This window comes from Callithrix jacchus, chromosome 5 (assembly GCF_049354715.1).
Source record: "Callithrix jacchus isolate 240 chromosome 5, calJac240_pri, whole genome shotgun sequence".
In the NCBI taxonomy this organism is placed as follows: domain Eukaryota; kingdom Metazoa; phylum Chordata; class Mammalia; order Primates; family Cebidae; genus Callithrix; species Callithrix jacchus.
In genome coordinates, this window is record NC_133506.1 from 89,112,440 (window position 1) to 89,136,765 (window position 24,326).

The window sequence follows — 24,326 nt, forward strand, 5'->3', positions numbered from 1 at the left end:
CTCTAGGACTCCAATCTGTTCATGAGGGCTGCGCTGTTCAAGGACCAGGTACCACCAATAGACAAAAGGATTTATTTGGAAATTTCCAAACCTGCCAGAAGTGGCACTCGCCAAGCCCCTAGGCCCATCCTCCTCACCAAACTCCAAAGGGTAACACCGATCCTCCCAGCCTCCCCATGCACACACCCATACCTCAGGCCATGCTAGAGAACTGGAGTATCCCCTCCACGGCCCACACCACTGGAGAGGCAGCCCTCTGGCATCCCAGGAGATGATGGCGGCCAGAGCCGCTTGCATAGATTGAGGAAAGAAAACAAGGAGGCACCAAACAGGGCTCCCTGAAAACCCCCAACTTTCCCCTGTACAAAAAAAGTGGCTCCCACATAGAAAACTTGCTCCCAAAATAGTGCAAATACCCAAAGGAAAGGAAAAAACCAGCAGCAAGGCTGGGCTTGTAGGAATGGCAAAGAACTTTGGTTTAGAAAGGCTAGGAAGAGTCTGGGCTGAACCTCCTCTTCCTGGCTCAGCTCCCCAGAGCCAGCTCTGACCCTCACCCCAAGGGGTTGTCTGTAAACATGCAAACCCAGCAGCCTTTGGTTCCAAAATTGTTACAAAGCACAGCCTCCAGCAGTCCTACTTGGGCCTGCCTGCACGGGGCAGAGGAGGCATCTGCTGAACCCAATTAAAGCCAATGCAAAAAGAATAAGGCTTTGGGGACCAAGCAACAAGGAATCCTATCACTACATTTATAAAACTAAAGCTGCGGAGTAGAGGGTGACAGCAGACACTCCTCACCCCAATCTACATGTCTGAGGCCCCAGCAAGGACCCAGAGGGTGGTCTGTCTCCAGGGCTGGGAAGAAAGGAAGAGATCCCTGAGCAGTTAGGTCAGGCGAATTCCTAGCACCTGTTCCAGTTCCTGCCTTCGCTGCTGCACCTGGAGAAGGGAGAGACCAAGTGGCTCAGGCCTTTGCTACCCACAACCACAGGAGAGAAAACAGGGCAGACCCTCACCTTGGCAAAGATGTGCCTGCCTACTGCTTCCTGGGCCCAGGGCTGGTGGTAGAAAGCAGCTCGTCTCTCCTCCTCAGGATTTCCAATCACATCAGTGATGATCTGCAAAGAGCCAGGAGGAAAGCCATAGCATAATCAATTCCCACCCCTGAGCCAGTCCACCCCTTGAACTGCTGTGGGTAAAAATCCCAGAGCATTACACAGGAGTCCCCCTCGGGAAAGAGGACTACACCTTGAGGTCTCGGCGCTGGGAACGGAGCCATTCCTGAATGAAGTCCTGGGGGTCGGTGCTAAAGCTGAGCATGAAATCCCTCTGGGTCTTTAGCTGGTTGATGGACTCAATGGTCTCATGGATCTGGGGAGGGGTACATGTGTCAGACTGCCCCCAAAGCTTAAACACAAAGGACTGAGCCAGAGTTGCCAGCCTACCCCTATCCTGGACCCCAGAGGAAGCTGCAGAGGCAGAGGGCCCACCTTGACATCAAGGGAGGCAATCTCCTGCTGATTGGTGGTAGAGGCCAGAAAATTGCTCATCTGGGCCTTCAGCGGGTCATCCACCTCCACATCAATGTCGTAACAGGCTGTCTTCTTCTGGTCGTTTGGGTCCACACTGCAGGCAGCACATGGGGAGGGAAGGTACATAGATGTCTTCATCCTGCCCACCTGGACCAAACCTGGGGCCCAGTCTCTGTGCACACACAATTAGGGAGCAGGAAACTTGTTCTCTGGCTTTAGTTCAAGCCAACGGTCAAACTGCTCTTAGCAGAGACTTCCTGTCCTCCTTGCATTTACCTAATGACATGATTGATGACAATGGGGTCCGGGTGCTGCAGCAACCCCGCCAGCTTCATGGGAATCTCAGAGAAACGGAGTCGGCCACAACTGAAGATCTAGAGGAAATACCAAAGGCTCATCGTTGCCTTGTGGGCACAGCGGAGTAGACCATTCCAGGACAAGTGAGAGCAGCAGTCTGCAGGCTGTGGCCAAGGAGTAGCCCAGCAGGCAAGGCAAGGGTTGAGATAGCAGAGGGGCTGGCATCTGGCTAACCTGGCGGAAATAGCGGTTGCAGTTGATGTACTCCCGCTCATGCCCGTCCTGCAGCTGGTTATGCTTGATGTAAAGCCACAGGGCCTGCATGATGGCAGCCCTCGTCTGTGTGTGCACTCCCAGCAGTCTCGCCAATCGGGGGTCCAATTTGTATTGGGGAGGCTGGAATTGGATGGAGGAGAGTCAGGATGGGTTCTTGTAGTAAAAGCAGGAAAATTGGGCAAGGACAGAAAGAGTTTATAGCAACGAACTCCTCTCCTGAGGGGTCCCTGTGGTCCCAGAAATGACCCCGGGGCCTCTGTCACCTGATGATCCAGCATGAGCAGGAGGGTGCACTTGACATTGAGGTCTCCAGGCCGTTTTACCTGGAAGCCATCTGTCTCCTGGGTGGTGGGCATCCGGTGCCACTGGCAGGGAGAGAAGTATGGCTTATCACCAAGGGGGTGAGTGTGAACACAGGGCCTTCCAAAGGGCCTGACGCCATTTCCCTGCCAAATTGGTACGTCAGCCTGCCTCAGTGCCCCAGGCCCACTCTTACCTCCACCAGGTGATTGTCAGGCCCATACAGCTCCTTGTCCAGCTCAATGACCAGGCTCTTAAAGAATGAAGAAAACTTCCTCTTCTGTTTGCTAGGCTGGGGATGGAAAGGGGTGTGAGAAGGTGCTGCTGAGCTCTCAAATCTCAAGCTGTGCTAAATCCCAAAAAAGAGGAGTCCCATTTCAGCCCTGCAGCTCAGGGTACTGAGAATTCCAGGCCCTGAAGGAAGAAAGACTGGAGGCGGGGAAATGGCGCCCTCTTGCAGCCCACGAGGTAATTCCTCGAGACACAACTGCCATCTGCAGGAGCATCATAATAATCACACAAATCAATCTTTAACTGGCTTGGTGCAGCGCCCCCTCCCTTTGGCAGGACTTCTCTGGAAGCGCCCAAGTATCTGGCCCAGTCTTTTTTTCTGAGACACCATCTCATTCTGTCCAGCCTGAAGTGCAGTGGCGTGATCATAACTCACTGAAGCTCAATCTCCTGGGCTTAAGCCATCCTCCTGCGTCAGACTTATATGAGTAGCAGGGACTACAGGCACATGCCATCACACCCAACTAATTTTTAAATTTTTTGTAGAGACGGGGTCTAGCTCTGCTGCTCAAGCTAGTCTCAAACTCCTTGGTCCCAGTCCTAAACCCACACAGGCCTCCTCCCCTCCAGACACCTCCCTCCCCAACTCACATCATCCAGCAGTTTTCCTTCCACTCGGAGTTCCCAGGAAGCCACCTTGTCCCCTGCTGGGGTTCCCCCAGGGGTCCCTGCAGTTCCTACACTGTCGCCTTCTGCCTTGCTGGGACTGAATGTGTTGGAAATGTAGATCCGAAGCTTTCGCTTTTGCTAAAGAGAGAAAGGCAATCAACTGAAGGTAACCAAGACATTGGGACACAGTACTACCCCGTCTTCTCATATGAACCATTCAACAATCAATACTGAGCACCAGCAGCCAGCCAGGCACATTGTCAGGCACTGGGAATCAGAAGTAATAAGTCCCAGTCTTTTTCTTTTTTTTTAGACATGGTCTCACTATCACCCAGGCTGGAGTGCGGTATCATGATCTCGGCTCACTTGCAACCTCCGCCTCCCAGGTTCAAGCCATTTTCCTGCCTCAGCCTCCCAAGTAGCTGGGACTACAGGTAGGTGCCACCATGCCCAGCTAATTTGTGTTTTTAGTAAAGACAGTGTTTCACCATGTTGGCTAGGCTGGTCTTGAACTCCTGACCTCAGGTGATCAGCCTTCTTCAGCGTCCTAAAGTGCCGAGACTACAGGCATGAGCCACTCACCATACAGGCATGAGTTCATCCAGCTGAACTCACCATTTTACAGGGAAAGAGATGCATCACCAACAATGCCAGCACAGTCAGACTGGTGCTATGGTGTGACAGAGGAACACATACACACTGACCAGGCAAATTGGCAGCCTCTGGCTCACACCTTACATGAAACTCAAACACCTTTCATGGCCCCAAAATATCCTAGTCTCCTGGAAAGCATTCATTCACGACTCAGGGGACTGTTCTAGATTATTATTAGAAAAGCCTCTCGGTCGGGTATGGTGGCTCACGCCTGTAATCCCAGCACTTTGGGAGGCCAAGGTGGGCGGATCACCTGAGGTCAGGAGTTCAAGATCAGCCTGGCTAACATGGTGATACTAAAAATACAAAAATCAGCCAGGCGTGGTGACAGATGTCTGTAGTCCCAGCTACTTGGGAGGCTGAGGCAGGAGGCTTGAACCCAGGAGGCAGAGGTTGCAGTGAGTCAAGATCGCACCACTGCACGCCAACCTGGGCAAAAGAGCGAGACTCTGTCTCAAAAGAAAACAAGAGGCTGGGCGTGGTGGCTCACACCGTAATCCCAGCACGTTGGGAGGCCAAAGTGGGAAGATTGCAAGGTCAAGAGTTTGAGACCAGCCTGGCCAATATAGTGAAACCGTCTCTACTAAAAATACAAAAATTAGCTGGGTGTGGTGGCATGTGCCTACAGTCCCAGCTACTCGGGAGGCTGAGGCAGGAGAATAGCTTGAACCTGGGAGGTGGAGGTTGCAGTGAGCCAAGATTGCGCCACTGCACTCCAGCCTGGGCAACAGAATGAGACTCTGTCTCAAAGAAAAAAAAAAGAAAAGCTTCTCTATGGATAGGAAAGGAGAAAGGAACTACCTTTATCTTCTAGTCTAGTAGTTTTCAAACTTTTGATTACGACCTATAAGATTTACATTTTCTTTTTTTTTTTGAGATGGAGTTTCACTCTTGTTACCCAGGCTGGAGTGCAATGGCACGATCTCGGCTCACCGCAACCTCCGCCTCCTGGGTTCAGGCAATTCTCCTGCCTCAGCCTCCTGAGTAGTTGGGATTACAGGCACGTGCCACCATGCCCAGCTAATTTTTTGTATTTTTAGTAGAGACGGGGTTTCACCATGTTGACCAGGATGGTCTTGATCTCTTGACCTCGTGATCCACCAGCCTCTGCCTCCCAAAGTGCTGGGATTACAGGCTTAAGCCACCACGCCCAGCCAAGATTTACATTTTCAATTATGACCCAAGGTCTGCATATTTATCTGAAACAAAAATTTCATGAAAGAATACCTTTACTACTATGGTTAGTACTATTGAGAAGTATTTTTAGATTTTCTACTGTCATACATTCATTTGAAACATACTGGTCCCAAGACATTCCAGAGTTTGGGCTTTACTAGCAGGCTGCATCCTGCATGTGAAAAACCAGCTCTAGCCTGACTCGTTTGGCCCCTGGAAAACAAGTGGATGGAGGGCAAGGAAACCTGGGATGGCTGGAGGCGGTCAGGGCCACACATACCGTCAGAGGCTTTTTGATGGCCTCCTGGATCTCCATTCGTTTGCGAGCAATGGTCTGGTCCAGCTTCCGCTCAAAAGCCAAGAGATCCATGTAGGCCTGAGACTCTGGGACAAGCTCCCGGATCTGGAGGAAGGTAGCAGGAGCTCATCAGCTCGCTTCAGCCAAAGCCTGACTCTTTCCTCCCTTCCTCCTGCAGCCCAGGGTTCAGGGAGATGGATGCCCACCCCCAGGCGGCCACTGGGCAGGCCTCCAGGCCTCCTCTCAACACTTACTCGTTGAGGTAGAACCTTATCTGCCATCTTCCTCCTCTTTAACCTGGGGAGGACAGAAACCCACTTAAGAGGTCAATGGTCCAAAAAAGGACACTTGCCCCCCAACACCCCTCCTGTCTCCAGGACCCTCTACCCCAGTTCCTCAGTCACCAGAGCTCTTAAGATAGAAGCAAACCCTCTACCACCACCAGAGCCGAGTTAGGTAGAGTGGGAGAAACAGGATGCTCTTACCCCCGGCGCTGGGCAGGCATGGGGGGCTGCACCTGGGGCACAAGCAGGCGTTTTCGGAATGGATCCATCATGGTAGGTGGCATGCCAGGTCGAAGTGGAGCTGCAGCACCAAATGGGGAGCCAGCAGGGGGTCCCACCTGCAACCCAGCCATGGGCATCCGGTTCCCTGGTGACATGCCAGGTCGCTGGGGGAAGTGAGCCAACGGGGATGCATAGGTCAGGGGCAGGGCCCTCTGGGACCCATAGCCCATGCCCTCCATCCCTCTCGTCACCTAGGTCGGGCCTGCTGGAGCAGCAAGTCAGAGCCCTGCTGGAGCACCAGGAACAAAGAGGAGCGGGCACCTGAGCACAGAGTGTAAACCACACCTGCCCTGCCCCCTGCAACCACCCTGGCAGCTGTGCCAGCAAATGAGGCCTGCCAGAACCTGGGCTGGGAGGAGGGTCCTGCCTGCAGAAGGAAGGGCCTAGGGGAGCTTTTCAGGGCCCATTGCCACCTTCCAGCCCCAGCATGCTGTGCCCTATTCCTTGGGACAAGCCTGTCCCTATTCCCTCAGATGGTCTCACCAAGCCCTGCCCTCCTCTTTCCCCCATATCATGAGGGAGAAGCACAGTTGGGAGGCATGGGGGCAGTGTCACTGCCAGGCAGAGGGGTGGGTGTACTATGGTATGAGCAGGCCAACGGGCAGAGCCCCAATTCCTATCCTCTGTGGCCAAGGGAGAAAGGGGTCGGGTAGGCAGCAGCACCCCAGGTGAGCAGGGCTGCAACAGGATGGCTTGGAATGTGTACCAGCTGGTGGGGGTGGCCTCAGGCAGGGTACAGGGATAGTCTGGTCACCATGAAGCCCCTATCCACAGCCCAGAACTGGACCCTCCTTTCACCTCCCTACTGCCCTACTACCACCCCTATGCCAGAAGACCCCAGAAGGGAAGCTATGGCTCCTGGGTAGCCTGTGGGAAACAGCAGCTGGGACCTGGACTCTGCCCATGGTCTAGGCACCACCTGACAGCCATGACTGGCTCCAGCTCCGTGCAGCCCCGGCAATCCCAAGCTAGAGAAGGGGATCTAAAATGATCCTGGGAGGCAAGGATCAGAGGCCCAGGCTGAGCAACAGGAAAGTGGGAAACAGAAATAGTTTCTTTAGATGCCTGCAGGATTTCCCACCTGAGGCCTTGCTCCCCAACATTTCTGTGGAACCCATCTGAGAGTCACCTCCGCCCCTCCCTCCCATGGCTGCTGCCTGCAAGGCCTGTTTGGCAGCTCTGCCTCGCACACACTGTCCCTGGCAGCTTCACAGGGCTGGCCCCAGGGCCCAGATTATGCAACGAGCACAACCAGCCAACCAAGCCCAGGAGGGTGGAGACTTGTACCAAATCAAAGGACCCTCCCCCACCCCAGCAACAAGGAGATGAGATTTTTCCCCAGCCTCTTCATCTCACACCAAACCCATGTTCCCAACACAGAGGGTCAGATTCTTGACCAGATGTGGAGATGGAAAGAAACATGACCTACAGACATGAGGATGGGGAGAGCAGGAGCACGGTGGGAGGAAGTGTTTGGGAGAATATAAAGCTCAAAGTGGGGGGCTCTGGGGCTTTGGGAGTCCTGCCAAAGTCTCTCTCCATCAGGAAGAGATTAATCAGAGCTGTTGAAAGGCAAGACAGCCTCTTTCTCTGCCTTAAGGATGGTTCTTTCTCTGGCCTGAGATTACAGAAAAAAACGAAGTGTGGCTACAGTTGTAAGCTCAGGGTGCAGACATCCCAGACTTGAGATTTTTCCTAGTGCCCGAGACAAAGACAGGGAAAATCGAAGCAGTGGGTCCTGCAGAGTGTGAGCGACAGCCCTGTGACCCCCAAGAAGCTCCCTGCTGGGGCTTTCACAAAACCTGCAGCACCACCCATCCCTCCTGGCCAGGTACTAGGGGGAACAGGAAGTCCCAAGACAAGGCCACACAGGCGAGGCCTGGAATAGGCTCCACCCAGACATCTGCCACAGACTTCCCGGGCCCAGAGCCCCCAGCTCACTCAGGGCCCCAGGGGAAGGCTGCTAACAGTTTAAGTCCCAGCCGAGCCTTGCCAAGCTCCATACCTGGGCTTTGAGGCACCAGCAACTCCTCCCCCTTCAAAAAAAAAAAAAAAAAAACACAGTCTAGAACTCTGAGCCTCCCAAACTCCCTGCCTGCAGCAGGACCAGGTAGCCCTGGCTCAATCCCCTGAACCCCAGAAGGATGCAACGCCCTCCTCTTCCTTGGCCTGGCACCAGCCCATATTCTAAGCTTAAGTCTACCACCACCACCAAGGGCAGCAGGGCAGGAGGCTGGGTCTGATGCTGTGGCCGCGAGGTGAGGCATCCAGGGCTCAGGCAAGTATGCTTTGACCTGCCCAAAATGTGGCCCTGATGCTCCTGGAGACTGGGCCTGAGGGCCTCGGTTGGAGAAACTACTGCCACCCTCCCGTGAGTAAAAAGTATCTTGAACTTTTTGAACTCTCTGGAGTGAACCCAACAATCTGTGGTTTTTGTTATTTTGTTGCCCAGGCTGGAGTGCAGTGGCAGGATCACAGCTCAATGCAGCCTTGAACTCTTGGACTCAAGCAATCCTCTTGTTACCGCATCCTGAGTACCTGGGACCATAAGTGCATACCACCACACTTGGCTAAATTTTTTTTAAGAGGTGACAGCCTATGTTGCCTAGGCTGGTCTTGAACACCTGGTCTCAAGCAATCCTTCTGTCTGGCCCCCACCCTCCCCCAAAGTGCTGGGATTACAGGTGTGAGCCACCACACCCAGCCCTGGAGGGTTTTTTCTTTTTTAGGCTCCTGTTACCTGTGATCCACAGCTAGGGCCACCCTCTGGAGGGAGGGAGGTCATTGCTTCCCTTCTTTCAACAGGCTCCCCTGTTTGCTCAGCTTGGGCCTCAAATAGAGTTTCCAGCACATCTCACGAGCCCTAACAGATAGGAATCCCTTTGTTCCCCAGATCTAAAGTCCCTTCTCCCAGAAGTCATACAACTGGACTTGAAAAGAGGGCAAGTAGGATCCTCTTCAAACTCAGCCACAGTTAGCTGCCTGGGTTCTCCTTCCCATCTACCTCTCCTTCCAGGAGGAAGAGGAAAGCTAGTGGGATGGGAAACTCAGATTCAGGGCCATCTCCAACATCCCCCCAGCTAGCAGACCAGGCCTAACCAGCCAGCCAGCTTGGCCTTGCTACAGGCCCAAGGCCACCCCCACCAAACACTGTGGAATCCATCCTCTCAGGGGCTTTCCGAAGGGCACATTTCCTATGGCTTACATGCCAAGGAAACTGGAGCCGCTTGTCTGTTCCAGGTCTGTCCAAGGCCGAAGGCCCACAGGTGGTGCCCAGGCCAGGTGTCAGAGAGCAGGTCTGAGGGTGCCAATAACTGATGCATGGAGCCCTCAGCAACACCCTGGGCCCATGAATCCCCAGGCGGAGAGCAAGGTGGGCCTCAGCTGGAGTCTCTGGGACCAGGTCTGTCTCTGCCCATACCCAGACCCTTTGTTTTCTCTTAAGGAGGAAGAATTAGTAAGGGGGAAAAAGAAATCCAGTCAGTGTCCCTAATTAAGTATCTCCTTAGAAATGAGGCTCAGGGGGCAGGTGGGCTGTGTATACTCCACGAGGATCCCTAAGGACCTCCACCTGGAGACCTGAGTCAAAAACAGAGAAGCCTCACGACAGACCCGGGGAGATGAGGAAGACACCAGCGTCAAATGCTGGGGCACATGGGTTGGGATGTGGCCGAGTTAGAACCTGAATGCCAAATAGAAGTGCAGAGCTGGTGGGAAGGCAGATGGGCAGTTTCTAAGCCTTCTGGGGCAACCTGAACAGCAGACTTGGGGACCGGCAGGGTCAGGCTGAGGTCCTCACACACTGAGCAGAAGTCGCTGCCTTGCAAGGGCTTTTGAAGCTGCAACCTAAGCAGCTCTCAAACCCCAAAGGGGTCAGGACGACACTCTTTGAAGCAACTCTCGCAGACTCCTCCCGCCCCAGACCAGCAGGGCTCCACTCTGCACGTCCAGACTAATCAACTCTTGGACACTATGACAGCAGGCAGAAAGGCCAGAAGAGAGGCGGCCTGTGACTGGGCTGGGCCTCCCTTCAGGCCTGGCCACCACCGTCTCTGGTTTAAGCTGGAGTCCTCGCCAGCGAAGGCCCTGCCTCAGGAGTAAAGTCCGCCGGTGCCCAAGCTGGAATCCCTGGCCCTAGCCTCCGCGTCCCGTGCCTGTGGGACGCCAGGCTCCTTCCTCTTCATTAGCAGCCGGGAACTATCTCAGACACGCTAGAGCTCAGCTCGGCCAGTTCCTAACCAGAAAAAACAGGGCAGACCTGGAGTGGGACCAAGGCCGATGCAGGGTAACCACGGTTTCTCAGCGAGGGCCCTTTCCCAAACTTTCTCATCACTTCCCAGCCCTCCTATCCTAAACTTCCCAACCCACCTGCCCACAATTCTCTGGCTCCCCAAACTCCTCCATCTCCCAGTCACTCGGAATCCCTGTGCGAGGAAGCCCCCAGGCCTTCCAGCTGCTTCCAGCCCTCCGCTACGGAACACGCTTCCTTTTCCCCACTCCTCCACCGCCACTCGCCGCACCCTGAGGGTCCCTACCCGCCCTCCACAGTTCCTCAGGCACTCCCCAGGGCCCTCACTCGAGCCCCCCTCAGCCCCCCGCCCAGGCGCCCTCACGGCGCTGCACGCCCCCGTCGGCTCGCGTCCTCTCTGCTCACCTGGTACTGCGCCGCGGGGCCCGCGGGGCCCATGGGGCGGAAGGCGGCGGCCCCGGGGCCCCCCACGCCTCCAGCTGGCCCTGGTCCCCGAAGCACCGGTCCGGGCAGCATGCCGGGTCCCGCAGAAGGCGGCGGCGCTCCCAGGGCCGCGGCCACCGCGCCGCCGCCAGGGCTCAGCGGGGGCAGCGGGAACCCGCCCGCGCCTCGGCCCGACATCGCTCCGTCCCGTCCCGCGGTGCCGCGATCCGGAATCCGGGCTCCGCGTAGAGTCCGCTCCGCGCTCTGTGCTCCGTGATCCGGGACTTGGCGATCTTAATTCCGGGTGCCGGGGTTTGTCGATCCGGGCTCCAGGATTTCCTAATCCAAGTTTGCGAGTTCCTCACAGACCTGGTTCGGGACAGATTCCGCTCCTGCCCGGGAGATTCCGGATCCAGGATCCGCTGCGGGCCCGCCTGCCGTCCCCGGCCTCTGGAGGTTTGGCTGCCCGAGTCAAGTTACCCAGAGGCGGCTACGAACTCCCTGCCCCGCCCAACTCAGCCCAGCCCTAGACCCCGCCTCTACCTGGTGCCCAATGCTCGAGTGTCTCCTCGAATCCCGCCCCTCGCGAGACCCTCCCCCAGCGGGCACCGCCCCTAACCGCCGACCTCAGAGCCCCGCCCACACCCCTTGGCCAGCCCTTTGCCGGAGGGGCGGGAGCGGAAGCTGCGCACGGAAGGGCGGAGTGAGGCGCGGGGTTAGAGGTCTAAGGTCACTTACGGGCTTCACAGTGAATGAGCGGTTGGTACTACTTTTTCCGTGTAGCACCCTCACCGAATTCCCCGGCCACACTCACAAAATAGTTTTGTCAAGTTTCCTTTCTGCATCTTCCGCGTTAAAGACCCATCTGAGAGCCGGGAGCGCGGGCTCGCGCCTGTAATCCCAGCACTTTAGAAGGCTGAGGCGGCGGATCACCTGAGGTCAGAAGTTCGAGACCAGCCTGACAAACATGGAAAAACCCTGTCTCTACTAAAAATACAAAATTAGCCGCGCGTGGTGGCGGGCACCTATAATCCCAGGTACTTGGGAGCTGAAGCAGGAGAATCGCTTGAACCCGGGAGGTGGAGGTTGCGGTGAGCCGAGATCGCGCCATTGCACACCCCAGCCTGGGCGACAAGAGCAAAATTCTGTCTAAAAACAAAAAAGACTCAGCTGCTCTCTGGAGCAGAACAGCAGCCAATTCGACTTCCTGTAAACCCTCATCCTGGTGGCTCAGAACTGCCAAGGGACCTAGGCGACTCCAGACTTGACCCAGCTGGTGAACGGTCGACTTGGCCAAGACTGAGTTCTTATCGCACATTTTTAACGTTGCTCTGCCTCACTTTAAAGAAGCCTGGTACTTTACTCCCCAGAAAATGCTTCTAGTCAAAAGAAATTTGGCTTATGAGAAATCTCCCCGCAGTTTTTAAAAAAAAGAGGTCTTTCTCCAGTATTTATAGCACTTAATTTTCAAAAATGCAGTATCTTCAGATACACTGTCCTGTATCAAAGTATTTGAAAATGCTTCAGCTGTGCCAGGGAGCCTACCGTCTGATGGTCTGGTTCTCCTTGCTGTGATACAGACCAGTGCTGCTTAAACTTTAATGAGCACATAAAAAACACCTGAGGCTCTTAGTAAACATGCAGATTATGATTCTTGAGGTCTGGGGTAGGGCCCAGGACTCTGCATTTCTAACAGGCTGCCAGTTGGGCTGTTGCTTCTCGGACCACACTCAAGAAGCTGGGATCAAATTTTTTTTTTTTTTTTTACTATAATTGCTTTATTTTTTTCAGCCCCAACCAAGTAATGCTTCCTTCCTTGCATCATAGCACCCCAGATCCTTTTTATAGTAGAGTTCTCCAGCGCTTTTTAGAAATTACTTCTCATCTGTACATCTTTGTATCTTGTCTCTAATATGTAACCCTGTCTCTACTAAAAGTACAAAAATGCTCGAGGCATGTAATTCCAGCTACATTGGAGGCTAAGGCATGAGAATCACTTGAATCTGAGAGGCAGAGATTACAACGAGCAGAGATCGCACCACTGTACTCCAGCCTGGGTGACGGAGTGAGACAGTCTCAATAAAGCAGCTCAAATCATTAAATATAACTCAGTTCCTGTTAATCCCTTGTTTAAAACCCTCCCCCAGCTCCCCATTGCTCTTAGATTGAATGTCACACTCCCTCCTGTGACATTTAAGGCTCTGTAGGACCTGGCCCCTGCTTATCTCCTTGGGTTCATTTTAAATCACTGCCTATGGCTCTCTAAGCGTCAGCTCCGATGGTCTCCTTGCAGTTTTCCAAACTGCCAAGCTACTTCCCACCTCAAAGCCTCTCTGCTCTCTCATACCCTTACCTACTATCAAGTAATTATCACAGTATGTCATTACTTAGGTGTGTACTGATTTACTGTCTGATGTGGCTCACCCACTAAAATATAAACTACAAAGGCAGAATCTTTTTCTCTCTCAATTTATCTTTTTAAGATTTGTATATATATATTTTTTGAGATAGGGTTTTGCTAGGTTGCCCAGGCTGGTCTCAAACTCCTGGGCTCAAGTGATACTTCCTGAGTAGCTGAGTAGGCATGCACCACATCTGGCTACTTTTTTAAATTGAGGTGAGATTTATATAACAGAATTAACTACTTGAAATTGCACAATTCAGTGGTATATATTACATTCACAATGTTGTACAACCACCATCTCTAGTTCCAAAACACTTTCATGACCCCAGAAGAAAACTCCATCCTTGGCTGGGCATGATGGCTCATGCCTGTAATCCAGCACTTTGGGAGGCCAAGGCAAGCAGATCACCTGAGATTGGAAGTTTGAGACCAGCATGACCAACGTGGGGAAACACTGTCTCTACTAAAAATACAAAATTAGCTGGGCATGGTGGCGCATGCCCATAATCCCAGCTACTTGGGAGGCTGAGGCAGAATGGCTTGAACCTAGGAGGTGGAGCTGCAGTGAGCTGAGATCACACCATTGCACTCCAGCCTGGGCAACAAGAACGAAACTCTTTCTCCAAAAAAAAAAAAAGAAAAAAAAGTCTTCATCCTTAGTAAGCAGTTGCTCTTCATTCCTCCCTCTTCCCAACCTCTGGCACTCACAAATCTGGGTTCTGTCTCTAGATTTACCTATTCTGGATACTTCATATAAATAGAATCATAATAGGTGGGTGTTGGGCATGGCTTCTTTCACTTAGTATAATGTTTCTGAGGTTCATCCATTTTGTAGCATGTATCAGTACTTCATTTTTTCTTATGGCTGAATAATATTCCATTGCATGTATATAACACAATGTGTTCTCTTTTTTAAATCATTATTATTTATTTGTTTGTTTTGAGATGGAGTCTCACTCTGTCACCCAGGCTGGAATACAGTGGCACGATCTGGGCTCACTGCAGCCTCCACCTCCCGGGTTCAAGCGATTCTCCTGCCTCAGCTTCCCAAGTAGCTGGGATTACAGGCATGTGCTAACATGCCTGGGTAATTATGTATTTTTAGTAGAGATGGGGTTTCTCCATGTTGGTCAGGTTGGTTTTGAACTCCGAACCTCAGGTGATCTGCCTTAGCACTCTGGGAGACTAAGGCAGGAGGATCACTTGAGCTAAGGAGTTTGAGGCCAGCCTGGGCAATACAGTGAGATGCAAGATGCTGTCTTTTTTTTTTTTTTTTTTTTTTGAGATAGAGTTTCACTCTGTCACCCAGGCTGCAGTGCAGTGGAACGATCTGGGCTCATTGCAACCTTCACCTCCTGGGTTCAAGCAATTCTCCTGTCTCAGCCTTCCGAGTAGCTGGGACTATAGATACACACCACCACACTTGGCTAATTTTGTATTTTTAGAAGAGACGGGGTTTCACCATATTGGTCAGGCTGGTTTCGAATTCCCGACCTCAGGTGATCCACTCACCTTGGCCTCCCAAAGTGCTTGCATTACAGGTATGAGCCACCACCCCTGGCCTGCTGTCTTATTTATATATGTCTTATTTTATATATGTCTTATATATTTTATATGTCTTATTTGTAAATAAATAATTAAAAAGTGACTCATGCCTGTAATCCTAGCACTTTAGGAGGCCGAGGCAGGCGGATCACCTGAAGTCGGGAGTTCGAGACCAGCCTGACCAATATGGTGAAACCCCGTCTCTTCTAAAAATACAAAAATTAGCCAGGTGTGGTGGCATGTGCCTATAGTCCCAGCTACTAGGGAGGCTGAAACAGGAGAATTGCTTGAACCCAGGAGGTTGCTGTGAGCCCAAATCATGCCACTGCATTCCAGCCTGGGTGACAGAGTGAGATTCCATCTCAAACAAACAAACAAAAAAAGAGAGTATCTTACTATATTGCCCAGGCTGGTCTCAAACTCCTTAGCTCAAGTGATCCTCCTGTCTTGGTATCCCTGAGTGCTAGGATAAAGGCATGAGCTACCATTTAGCTGTCCATTTATCTACTGATGAACAGCAGGGCTCCTTCCACTTCTTGGCTATTCCAAGTAGTGCTGCTATGAATATATATTTGTATTTGAGTACCTGTTTTCAATTATTTGGGGTATATACTGTGTCTCTCTTGATCCCTATTATAACTTAACAAATATGTGTGAACAATCTTTGAGTGCAGTGGGTGAGAATGATAAACAATAATATCAGTTAATATCAGATATATCAGATAATATCAATGAGTTAATATGTTATGATAAAATATCCTCAAGGTGTCAGGGAACAGGGATATCTGAGGCATGGTAGGGATAAAGGAAGATTTCCTACACAGTAAGGGGAGAATAGGTAACATTTACTGAGTATTTGCTATGTATATTAGCTCATTTAATCCTCACAACACATATGAGGTAGGTACTATATATAAGGTAGACACTGTTTTTACCTTTTTTTTTTTAAGAGATGGGGTCTCACTCTGTTGTTCAGATGAGAGTGCAGTGGCATGATCATAGCTTGACTAATGGAGCTTCAAACTCCTTGGCTCAAGCAATCCTCCATCCTCAGCCTCCCAAGTACCTGGGACTACAGGCACCAGCCTCCATGCCTGGCTCTAACTCTGTTTTAGAAATCAAGGCATGGAGAAGCAGTCACTTGCCCACCCCCACTGCGGTGGTGCTAGGATTCAAATCTGTTTCTCATCTGGCTCTAGAATCCACAGTCTAGGGACTAACCATTACTTACCACTGATTTTTGGTAGCTGTGTGTCTGGTCTGTTATTACTTGCAAAGAAATTGGTTGTCCCAACTACTTGGGAGGCTCAGGCAGGAGGATCACTTGAGCCCAGGAGGCTGTAGTGAGCTCTGATCACTGCGCTCCAGCCAGGGTTACAGAGTAAGACCTTGTCTCTGGGAAAAAAAATGAAAACAAAAAACTGAAATGCCAGTGTCATAGAGACTCAGAGAAAAACAAGTTGATTGATAGACCCTGATTAATCAGAACAGTTTCCTAGAGCACTCTGAAGTGGAGGCGACATTCCCCTGCCTTTATTCCCTGCGCTTGGAATGTCTTTTTCTCTTCCTCCCTTGGTATTTATTCTGCTCAGTGCCCACTTCTCAGGGACTTCATTCAACAATTTTTACTGAGTCCTTCTATGGTTCCAGGCTTCCAGTTTAGAGGAGGGACTTTCCTATAACTGCTAGACCCTGTTATATCTATAGATGCTCAAAGAGACTAAATGGAACTAAAAAGTATTTAACAAACTAATAATGTTTAATACAAACACAGCCAATGGGACAATTCCCAGCACAGACTCTGAGAATTGTGGTTCCTTGCCCAGCTAGACAAGGGAGCACCCACCAAGTAGTTTGGAGAAGGGCCCTTGGAGCAAGTTGGCCCAATGCTTGCCCTAGAGCAGCCCAGCAAAGGATCATTCCTCAGTCCGGATGTCCCTCAGGGGGTTGGAATTTCCTGAGAAGCAATGTGAGTAGTCTGGTCATGGTGGGAAATGTTTACCAAGATGGCAGCACTGCTGGGGCTGTACCAGAGCCTGTCCCAGCTGGAGCACCCCGGCAGCTGAAGTGTCCGTCTCCCACATGGATGATGAGTAGGGAGAGGAAGGGACAGTTAGGGCAGCAGGCTTGAGTGTCAAGGTAATGTAGCAGGTGCTGTACTCAGCATTTGAGAACTATTTACTGAACAACTTGTATGTGCCAGTCCCTGATATATGCTGGTAAAGAAGATAAATGAATAAACAGATCATTTCCCCACATGACAACTGCTAAGATAAGATATTCACAAGGTACCATGGGGAAACAGGAGTCCTTTAATGAGGGAAAGGGATTAATAAAGACTTCTTGGAGGAGGTAACAGCTAAGTTAGGCAAAGAAGACAGAGTAAGAGTTAAAGGCATGAAGCTGCACAGGATGAGGAGAATCAGAATCTGTGTTGCCAGACCACCGAATGTAGGAGACAGCTCCTCTTCTGTGAGCACATTGTGGTCACTTCTCCACACACATACTGTTACAGTCAGCACAGTCTAGCAGGTAAAAAGCCTGATGAGTAGAGACTTGCAATGGTGGGAGCAGACACCAGCATGTAAGTGGGCATTGGGCCGGGCATGGTGGCTCACAGCTGTAATCCCAGCACTTTGGGAGGCCGCGATGGGCAGATCACCTGAGGTCAGGAGTTTGAGACCAGCCTGACCAATGTGGTGAAACCCCATCTCTACTAAAAGTACAAAAATTAGGCCGGGCATGGTAGCTCACACTTGTAATCCCAGCACTTTGGGAGGCTGAGGCAGGCAGATCATGAGGTCAGGAGATGAAGACCATCCTGGCTGACATGGTGAAACCCCATCTCTACTAAAAATACAAAAAATTAGCTGGGCGTGGTGGTGGATGCCTGTAGTCCCAGCTACTTAGAAGGCTGAGGCAGGAGAATCACTTGAACCAGGGAGAACCAGGGAGGCAGAGGCTGCAGTGTGCTGAGATCGCACCACTGTATTCTAGCCTGGGCGACAGAGCAAGACTCTTTAAAAAAAAAAAAAAAAAAGGTACAAAAATTAGCCAGGCATGGAGATGGAGGCATGCGCCTATAGTCCCAGCTACTTGTGAGGCTGAGACCAGAGAATTGCTTGAACCCGGGAGGCAGAGGTTGCAGTCAGCCGAGATCATGCCATTGCACTCCAGCCTGGGCAACAGAGACTCCCTCTCAAAAAAAAAAAAAAAAAAAAAAAAAAGAAAAGAAAAGAAGTAGGCTTTAAGCCCTGGGACCGCCGCTGCCTAGCTCAGAACATCATGAAAAACCACAATGGTTTCATTTGCTTCCAGTGATGCTGTGACAAGGAACTGGCAAGGAAAACCCCAGAAATTTGGAAAGGCTCCATTGGAAAATAAATTTGACAGATAGTGTTTATCACTTTGCTTTGGTTCTTCCATCAGAGTGAATGCCAGATATTTTCTTCTGGTTTACAAGGTTGTGTTTTACATGTGAACGGCTCCTTTGCCCAAAGATCATGAAATGTTGCTCCCACACCTAAGTGGGAGCACATGGGCAAGTGAGTCCTGTGCCAGGTCAGCAAAGTGTGATTTGCTCCTGTGTGAATCCAAGGTTTGGTGTTACATTTCTAGTGTTTTCTTTAAGTTGTGTTACACCATCAGTGTGCTACAATAAAGGATTGGCTGGATAATCCACATGAGGCATGTTATGCAGCCATTAAAAAGGATGCTATAAAAGGCAAAATTATAGACATGGTAGGAAGATTAGTGGTTGCCAGGGATTAGGGTATGGGGGTGATTAGGTGAAGTACAGGGCATTTTTAGGGCAGTGAACCTATTCTGTATGATATAGTAACAGTGAATACATGACATTATGCATATGTGAAAACCAACAGAACTGTATAACACAAACAGGGAGCTTTAATGTATACAGACTTTAGCTAACAACAATAATATATCAATACTGGTTCATTAATTGTAACCAATGTACCACACTCATGGAAGGTGTTAATAATAGGGGAAACTAGGAAGAGGGGAATATAGAACTCTTTGTACTATCTGCTCACATTTTTTTCTGTAAATCTAAAACTGTTCTAAAAAATAAAGTATAAAAAATAAAAAAGAAGTAGTGGGCTTCAAGGCTACAACCAGCCCAGGTGACACTCCTGGAATCTCTGGAACCAAGGGTTGGGGCATGATTCTACCACTTTTTCTCTTGTTTTCTTCCTACGCCAGGAAGAGGGTTATGACACAGAGACCTGGGTGGCATTGCAGTCTAACAAGTCTCTTCCTGCTTACTTCTTAGACTCTCGCAGAAGTGATCTCCTCCTAGCTTTTCAATTTGGACCCAGAGCTACTAGTAGAATTAAAAAAACACTCTAGGCTGGGCATGGTGGCTCCCACCTATAATCCCACCATTTTGGGAGGCTGAGGTGGGCAGATCACCTGAGGTTGGGAGTTTGATACCAGCCTGACCAACATGGAGAAACCCTGTCTCTACTAAAAATACAAAATTAGCCAGGAGTGGTGGCGCATGCCTATAATCCCAGCTACTCTGGAGGCTGAGGCAGGAGAATCACTTGAACCTGGGAGGCAGAGGTTGCAGTAAGCTGAGATCACACCATTGCATTCCAGCCTGGGCAACAAGATTGAAACTCTTGTATCAAAAAAACAACAAAAAATCAGTCTGGGCCATGGGTGGCTCACACCTGTAATCCCAGTATTCTGGGAGGCTGTGGCAGGAGGATCCATTGAGGCCAGAAGTTTGAGACAAGCCTAGGCAATATAAGGAGACCCTGTCCCTATTAAAAAATTTAACAAAAAACCAGACTACTACCATAGAAGAACACTAAGGGAAGGGCCTCTAATGGGATCTCTGACTTATTCTGACTCCTCTTCTGGTCCCTAAATGTCCTTGTCTTGGGGATTTCTATATTTAGATATTTTGTCTATACTTGACCTACCTAGATATATTCATCTACTCCTAATTGTTCAATTACTCTCTATTTTCTGATGACCCTAAATCTCCAACTCCAATCCCACCTCTCTATGGAGCTTCAGATCCATATTTCCAACTCCCTGCTGGATTAGCCACTTAAACCCATCTGTTCCAAATCAATATCTCATTGTTCTCTCAGTCTGCCTCTCCTCCCCATACCTATCTTGGGTAAGGGTATGAGGACATGGCGAAGGGCCAGCCCTGCCCTGCTGAGACATTCAAACTGGTCTTGCTGGCAAGTGAAAGCCGATGAAGATGGAGTGGCACAACCAGATGCCCAGGGCACTGACAGCCAAAAGCAAAGAGGAGAGTAGAGAAAGCCTTAACGATTTTATTTTACTATCTTTTTTTGAGACAGTCTTGCTCTGTTGTCCAGGCTGGAGTGCAGTGGCATCATCATGTCTCACTGCAACCTTGACCTCTTGGGCTCAAGTGATCCTCCCACCTCAGCTTCCTGACTAGCTGGGACTACAGGTGCATGCCCCCACGTCCGGATAATTTTTGTATTTTTTTGTAGAGTTGGGGTTTCACTCCTTAATGATTTTAATTCTGCTCTCACTTGGAATCACCATTCGCTCTCCTGCTACCCCCATTCTTTTTTGTTTGTTTTTGAGACAGAGTCTCGCTCTGTTGCCCAGGCTGGAGTGCAGTGGAGTGAACTTGGCTCACTGCAACCTCCACCTCCCTGGTTCAAATGATTCTCCTGCCTCAGCCTCCTGAGTAGCTGGAATTACAGGTGTGAGTTACTATGCCCGACTAGTATTCTTAGTAGAGGCGGGGTTTCAGCATGCTGGCTAGGCTGGTTTCAAACTCCCGACATTGTGATCCGCCCACTTCGGCCTCCCAAAGTGCTGGGATTGGAGGCCTGAGCCACCACACCTGGCTGCTAACCTCTACTCTTAGTCATCAAGTTTTACCTCCCAGATCTCTCTTGGATCCAGCCCACCCACCCGAGATCAGGTCTTCCCTAACCCAGTGGCCTCGCTGCTAACTGACCATCCTACTGCATGCCCCCTGCCAGTTTTATCTCAAGACAGCAAATCTGGTCACATCTCTCCATTTATTCACATCTGTGTGCCCTCCAATACCTTCAGCAGTGGGTTTTCAACTATGGGCTGGCTGGTCACTGTGGCTCACGCCTGTAATCCCAGAACTTTGGCAGATGGATCACTTGAGGTCAGTAGTTTGAGACCAGACTGGCCAAGATGGTGAAACCCCGTCTCTACAAAAAAATACAAACATTAGCCAGGCGTGGAGACACATGCCTGTTGTCCCATCTACTTGGGAGGCTGAGGGAGGAGAATCGCTTGAATCCAGAAGGTGGAGGTTGCAGTGAGCTGAGACCACCCCACTGCACTCTAGCCTGGGTGACAGGGCTAGACTCCATCTCAAAAAACAAACAAGAAAAACTGTGGGCCTTCTCTTGCCCATACCCACCCCTGCCCCTCAACCAAGCAGCTCTACTTTTATTGTTTTATGTGTGGAGTGACCATGCAGAATTTCTTTTGAAAAAGGGTTCCAGAACTCTAAAGTGTTGAAAAGCCAAAGGCTTACAGGAGAGTCTGTGCTAAACCTCTTAGCATGGCCTAATTCCTTGTCCTCACCTTGCCTCTCCAGCCTTCTTCCTCAACAGCCCAAAATTGTTTTATAAATAAAACAACATGGTGAAACCCCGTCTCTATTAAAAATACAAAAATTAGCTGGGGGTGGTGGCATGCACCTGTAGTCCCAGCTACTTGGGAGGCTGAGGCAGGAGAATTGCTTGAACCTGGGAGGCAGAGGTTTCAGTAAGCAGAGATCGAGCCACTGCACTCCAGCCTGGCACCTGGTGACAGAGCAAGACTCTGTCTCAAAAAAAAAAAAAAAACACAAAAAACAACAATGCTTATTATCCCCAATGATTTTCTTTTGATTCTAATTTTTGTTCTTCTTTTGAGATGTATACATTCACAGAAACAGCTTATGTATCCACCATGAAACCATACTGCACTCTGCCCTGAACATGCCAAGTCATGCACACTGTGGTTCCTTCGCCCATGATGTCACTGGGATGGACACTCCTCAAGGCAGGGCCTTTGTCTTAATTGCTATTGCATCCCAACTACCTGGAAACATACCTGGCATAAAGTTAAACACAAATACGTATTTATTAAATGAATAATTGCTCTTTCCCAGTTATCTGCCATGCAAGCGTTTCTATTTATCCTTCAAGGCCAATTCAAATGTCACAGCCTCTGGAATTTTCCATGTCAAGAATCTCCACCCTCCAAATGTCAGCATCAATTTCTTGCTCTGTGTTTTCCTGAACACTCAGTCTAGGTTTCTGCAAGAATATTTATTATATTGTGCAGTGGCTTTTGTCTGCAACTGTCTCCATCCACACTCCCCTCCAGTATAAACTCCAAGAGGACAAGGACCGTGCAGAAACAATGCCTGCTCAGGAAAGAACTCTGATAAAAGTTAACTACACTCCTCACTCCAGAAACCCTGTTCCAAGTCAGTTCTAATTGGCAGTTAACACATCAGGACAGAAGGTTAAAACCAGCTTAACCTTAACAGTTAACTTTGGTTACCAAATTCTGGAGCTTTATACTCTCACTGTCTTGGACTTATTGTGACCTTCTACCTGGATTTTGTTTATTCCCTTAGCCCAGACTTTATCCTCACCTTGACTGATGGGGTGGCCAAGGTCAATTCATTTAGTACTCTCTCCAGATTTTAACCCTTCATCTGTCTGTTCTAATTCTGGTTAAAGCTGCACTGACCCTAACTAACCATTTAGCCTCTGTAATGAACAAACGGCCCCTGAGTCAGATGCTGATAGCCCCAGGAATAAACAGCGGGTAAGGGAGAAAGCCTTGAGGGATCAGGAAGCAGCAGATTTGGGGAACCCAGAAACCAATATAGTCAAAAAGGGATGCAGACTGGGTGCAGTGGCTCACCCCTGTAATCCCACACTCTGGGAGGCCAAGGCAGGCAGATCACTTGAGGTCAGGAGTTCAAGACCAGCTTGGCCAACATGGTAAAACCCTGTCTCCACTAAAAATACACAAATTAGCCGGGTGTGGTGTGGTGACGTGCACCTGTAGTCCCAGCTACTCTAGAGGCTGAGGTGGGAGAATTGCTTGAACCTAGGAAGTGAAAGTTGCAGTGAGCCAAGATCATGCCACTGCACTCCAGCCTGAGCGACAGAGCAAGACTCTGTCTCCCCCCACAACCCCCCAAAAAAACAAAAACAAAAAAAAGAGAGAGAGAGAGAGAGAGAAGATAGATGCAACTTCAGAAGCAGATAGCTCTCTAGCTAGAATTTCTCCCACTTTCGTCAGGTTCAACCAACTTCTATAACACAGCCCCGTAGCCATGATTGCCTGGGGCAGAGCAATTATCCATTTGAAGGAATGACTTCTCCGTTTCTCCAGGAAAGCAGCCTTCACATAAAGACATGGGTCAGCTAGAGCAAGCCCATTTTTAAAAATTTAGCCGTAATAAATATATAAAACTACCAGAACTTTTTTTTTTTTTTAAACAGATTAAGTGCAATGGTGCGGTCTCGGCTCACTGCAACCTCTACCTCCCAGGTTCAAGCAATTCTCCTGCCTCAGCCTCCCAAGAAGCTGGGATTACAGGCATCTGCCACGAGGCCTGGCTAGTATTTGTATTTTTAGTAGAGATGGCCAGGCTGGTCTCAAACTCCTGAACTTGTGATCCACCCGCCTCAGCCTCCCAAAGTGCTGGGATTACAAGTGTGAGCTACTGCGCCTGGCATCCTGGCTTCCCCCCACTCCCCCCCTTTGCCCAGACTGGAGTGCAGTTGTGTAGTCTTGGCTCACTTCAACCTCCACCTCCTGGGTTCAAGTGATTCTCCTGCCTCAGATTCCCAAGTAGCTGGGATTATAGGTGCCTGCCACCAAGCCCAGCTAATTTTTGTGTTTTTAGCAAAGACTGGTTTTGCCAAATTGGCCAGGCTAGTCTCAGACTCCTGACCTCACATGATCCACCCACCTCGGGCTCCCAAAGTGCTGGGATTACAGGCGTGAGCCACCACACCTGGCTTCAAATTACCAGAACTTTTAAAAAATGGCTTTTACCCAGTACAGCTATTTTTAATAAAAATGGATGGAAATGGGCTGGGTGCAGGGATCATGAGGCCAGCAATTGAAGACCAGCTTGGCCAACATGGTGAAATACTGTCTCTATTAAAAATACAAAAATTAGCTGGGCTTGGTGGCAGGCACCTATAATCCCAGCTACTTGAGAGGCTGAGGCAGGAGAATCACTTGAACCCAGGAGGTGGAGGTTGAAGTGAGCCAAGACTACACAACTGCACTCCAGTCTGGGCAAAGGGGGGGAGTGGGGGGAAGCCAGGATGCCAGGCGCTGTAGCTCGAGCTTGTAATCCCAGAACTTTGGGAGGCTGAGGCGGGTGGATCACAAGTTCAGGAGTTTGAGACCAGCCTGGCCATCTCTACTAAAAATACAAATACTAGCCAGGCCTCGTGGCAGATGCCTGTAATCCCAGCTACTTGGGAGGCTGAGGCAGGAGAATCGCTTGAACCCAGTGGGTTGCAGGGAGCCAAGATCATGCCACTGCACTTCAGCCTGGGCAACAGTGAGACTCCATCTCAAAACAAAAACAAAACAAAAACGAAAAAAGAAAAAGCCAGGAAGTTATAGGGAAAGTAGCCAGGGAGGGTCTTTCTGAGATTGTGAAAGGAAAACACATACT

At 50.2% G+C, this 24,326-nt stretch overlaps 1 protein-coding gene and 1 long non-coding RNA gene across 2 annotated transcripts; one reads left to right on the forward strand and one right to left on the reverse strand.

The window, feature by feature from the left end:
- Positions 1-58: 58 nt before the first annotated feature.
- On the reverse strand, positions 59-10,877 carry SMARCD2 (SWI/SNF related BAF chromatin remodeling complex subunit D2). The gene is made up of 13 exons (XM_035300421.3): positions 10,651-10,877; positions 5,916-6,100; positions 5,685-5,727; positions 5,413-5,535; positions 3,285-3,440; positions 2,599-2,694; positions 2,366-2,467; positions 2,061-2,222; positions 1,806-1,903; positions 1,488-1,623; positions 1,246-1,368; positions 1,014-1,115; positions 59-936 (listed from the first exon to the last, which is right to left on the reverse strand). The coding sequence occupies exons 1-13, from the start codon at positions 10,864-10,866 to the stop codon at positions 883-885; spliced, it is 1,596 nt and encodes a 531-aa protein (XP_035156312.1). The 5' UTR covers positions 10,867-10,877; the 3' UTR covers positions 59-882.
- Positions 10,878-11,569: 692 nt separating this feature from the next.
- Positions 11,570-12,775, forward strand: LOC144582608 (uncharacterized). The gene is made up of 2 exons (XR_013535657.1): positions 11,570-11,705; positions 12,606-12,775. It is a non-coding gene; the product is annotated as an uncharacterized LOC144582608 (long non-coding RNA).
- The last annotated feature ends 11,551 nt before the right edge of the window (positions 12,776-24,326 follow it).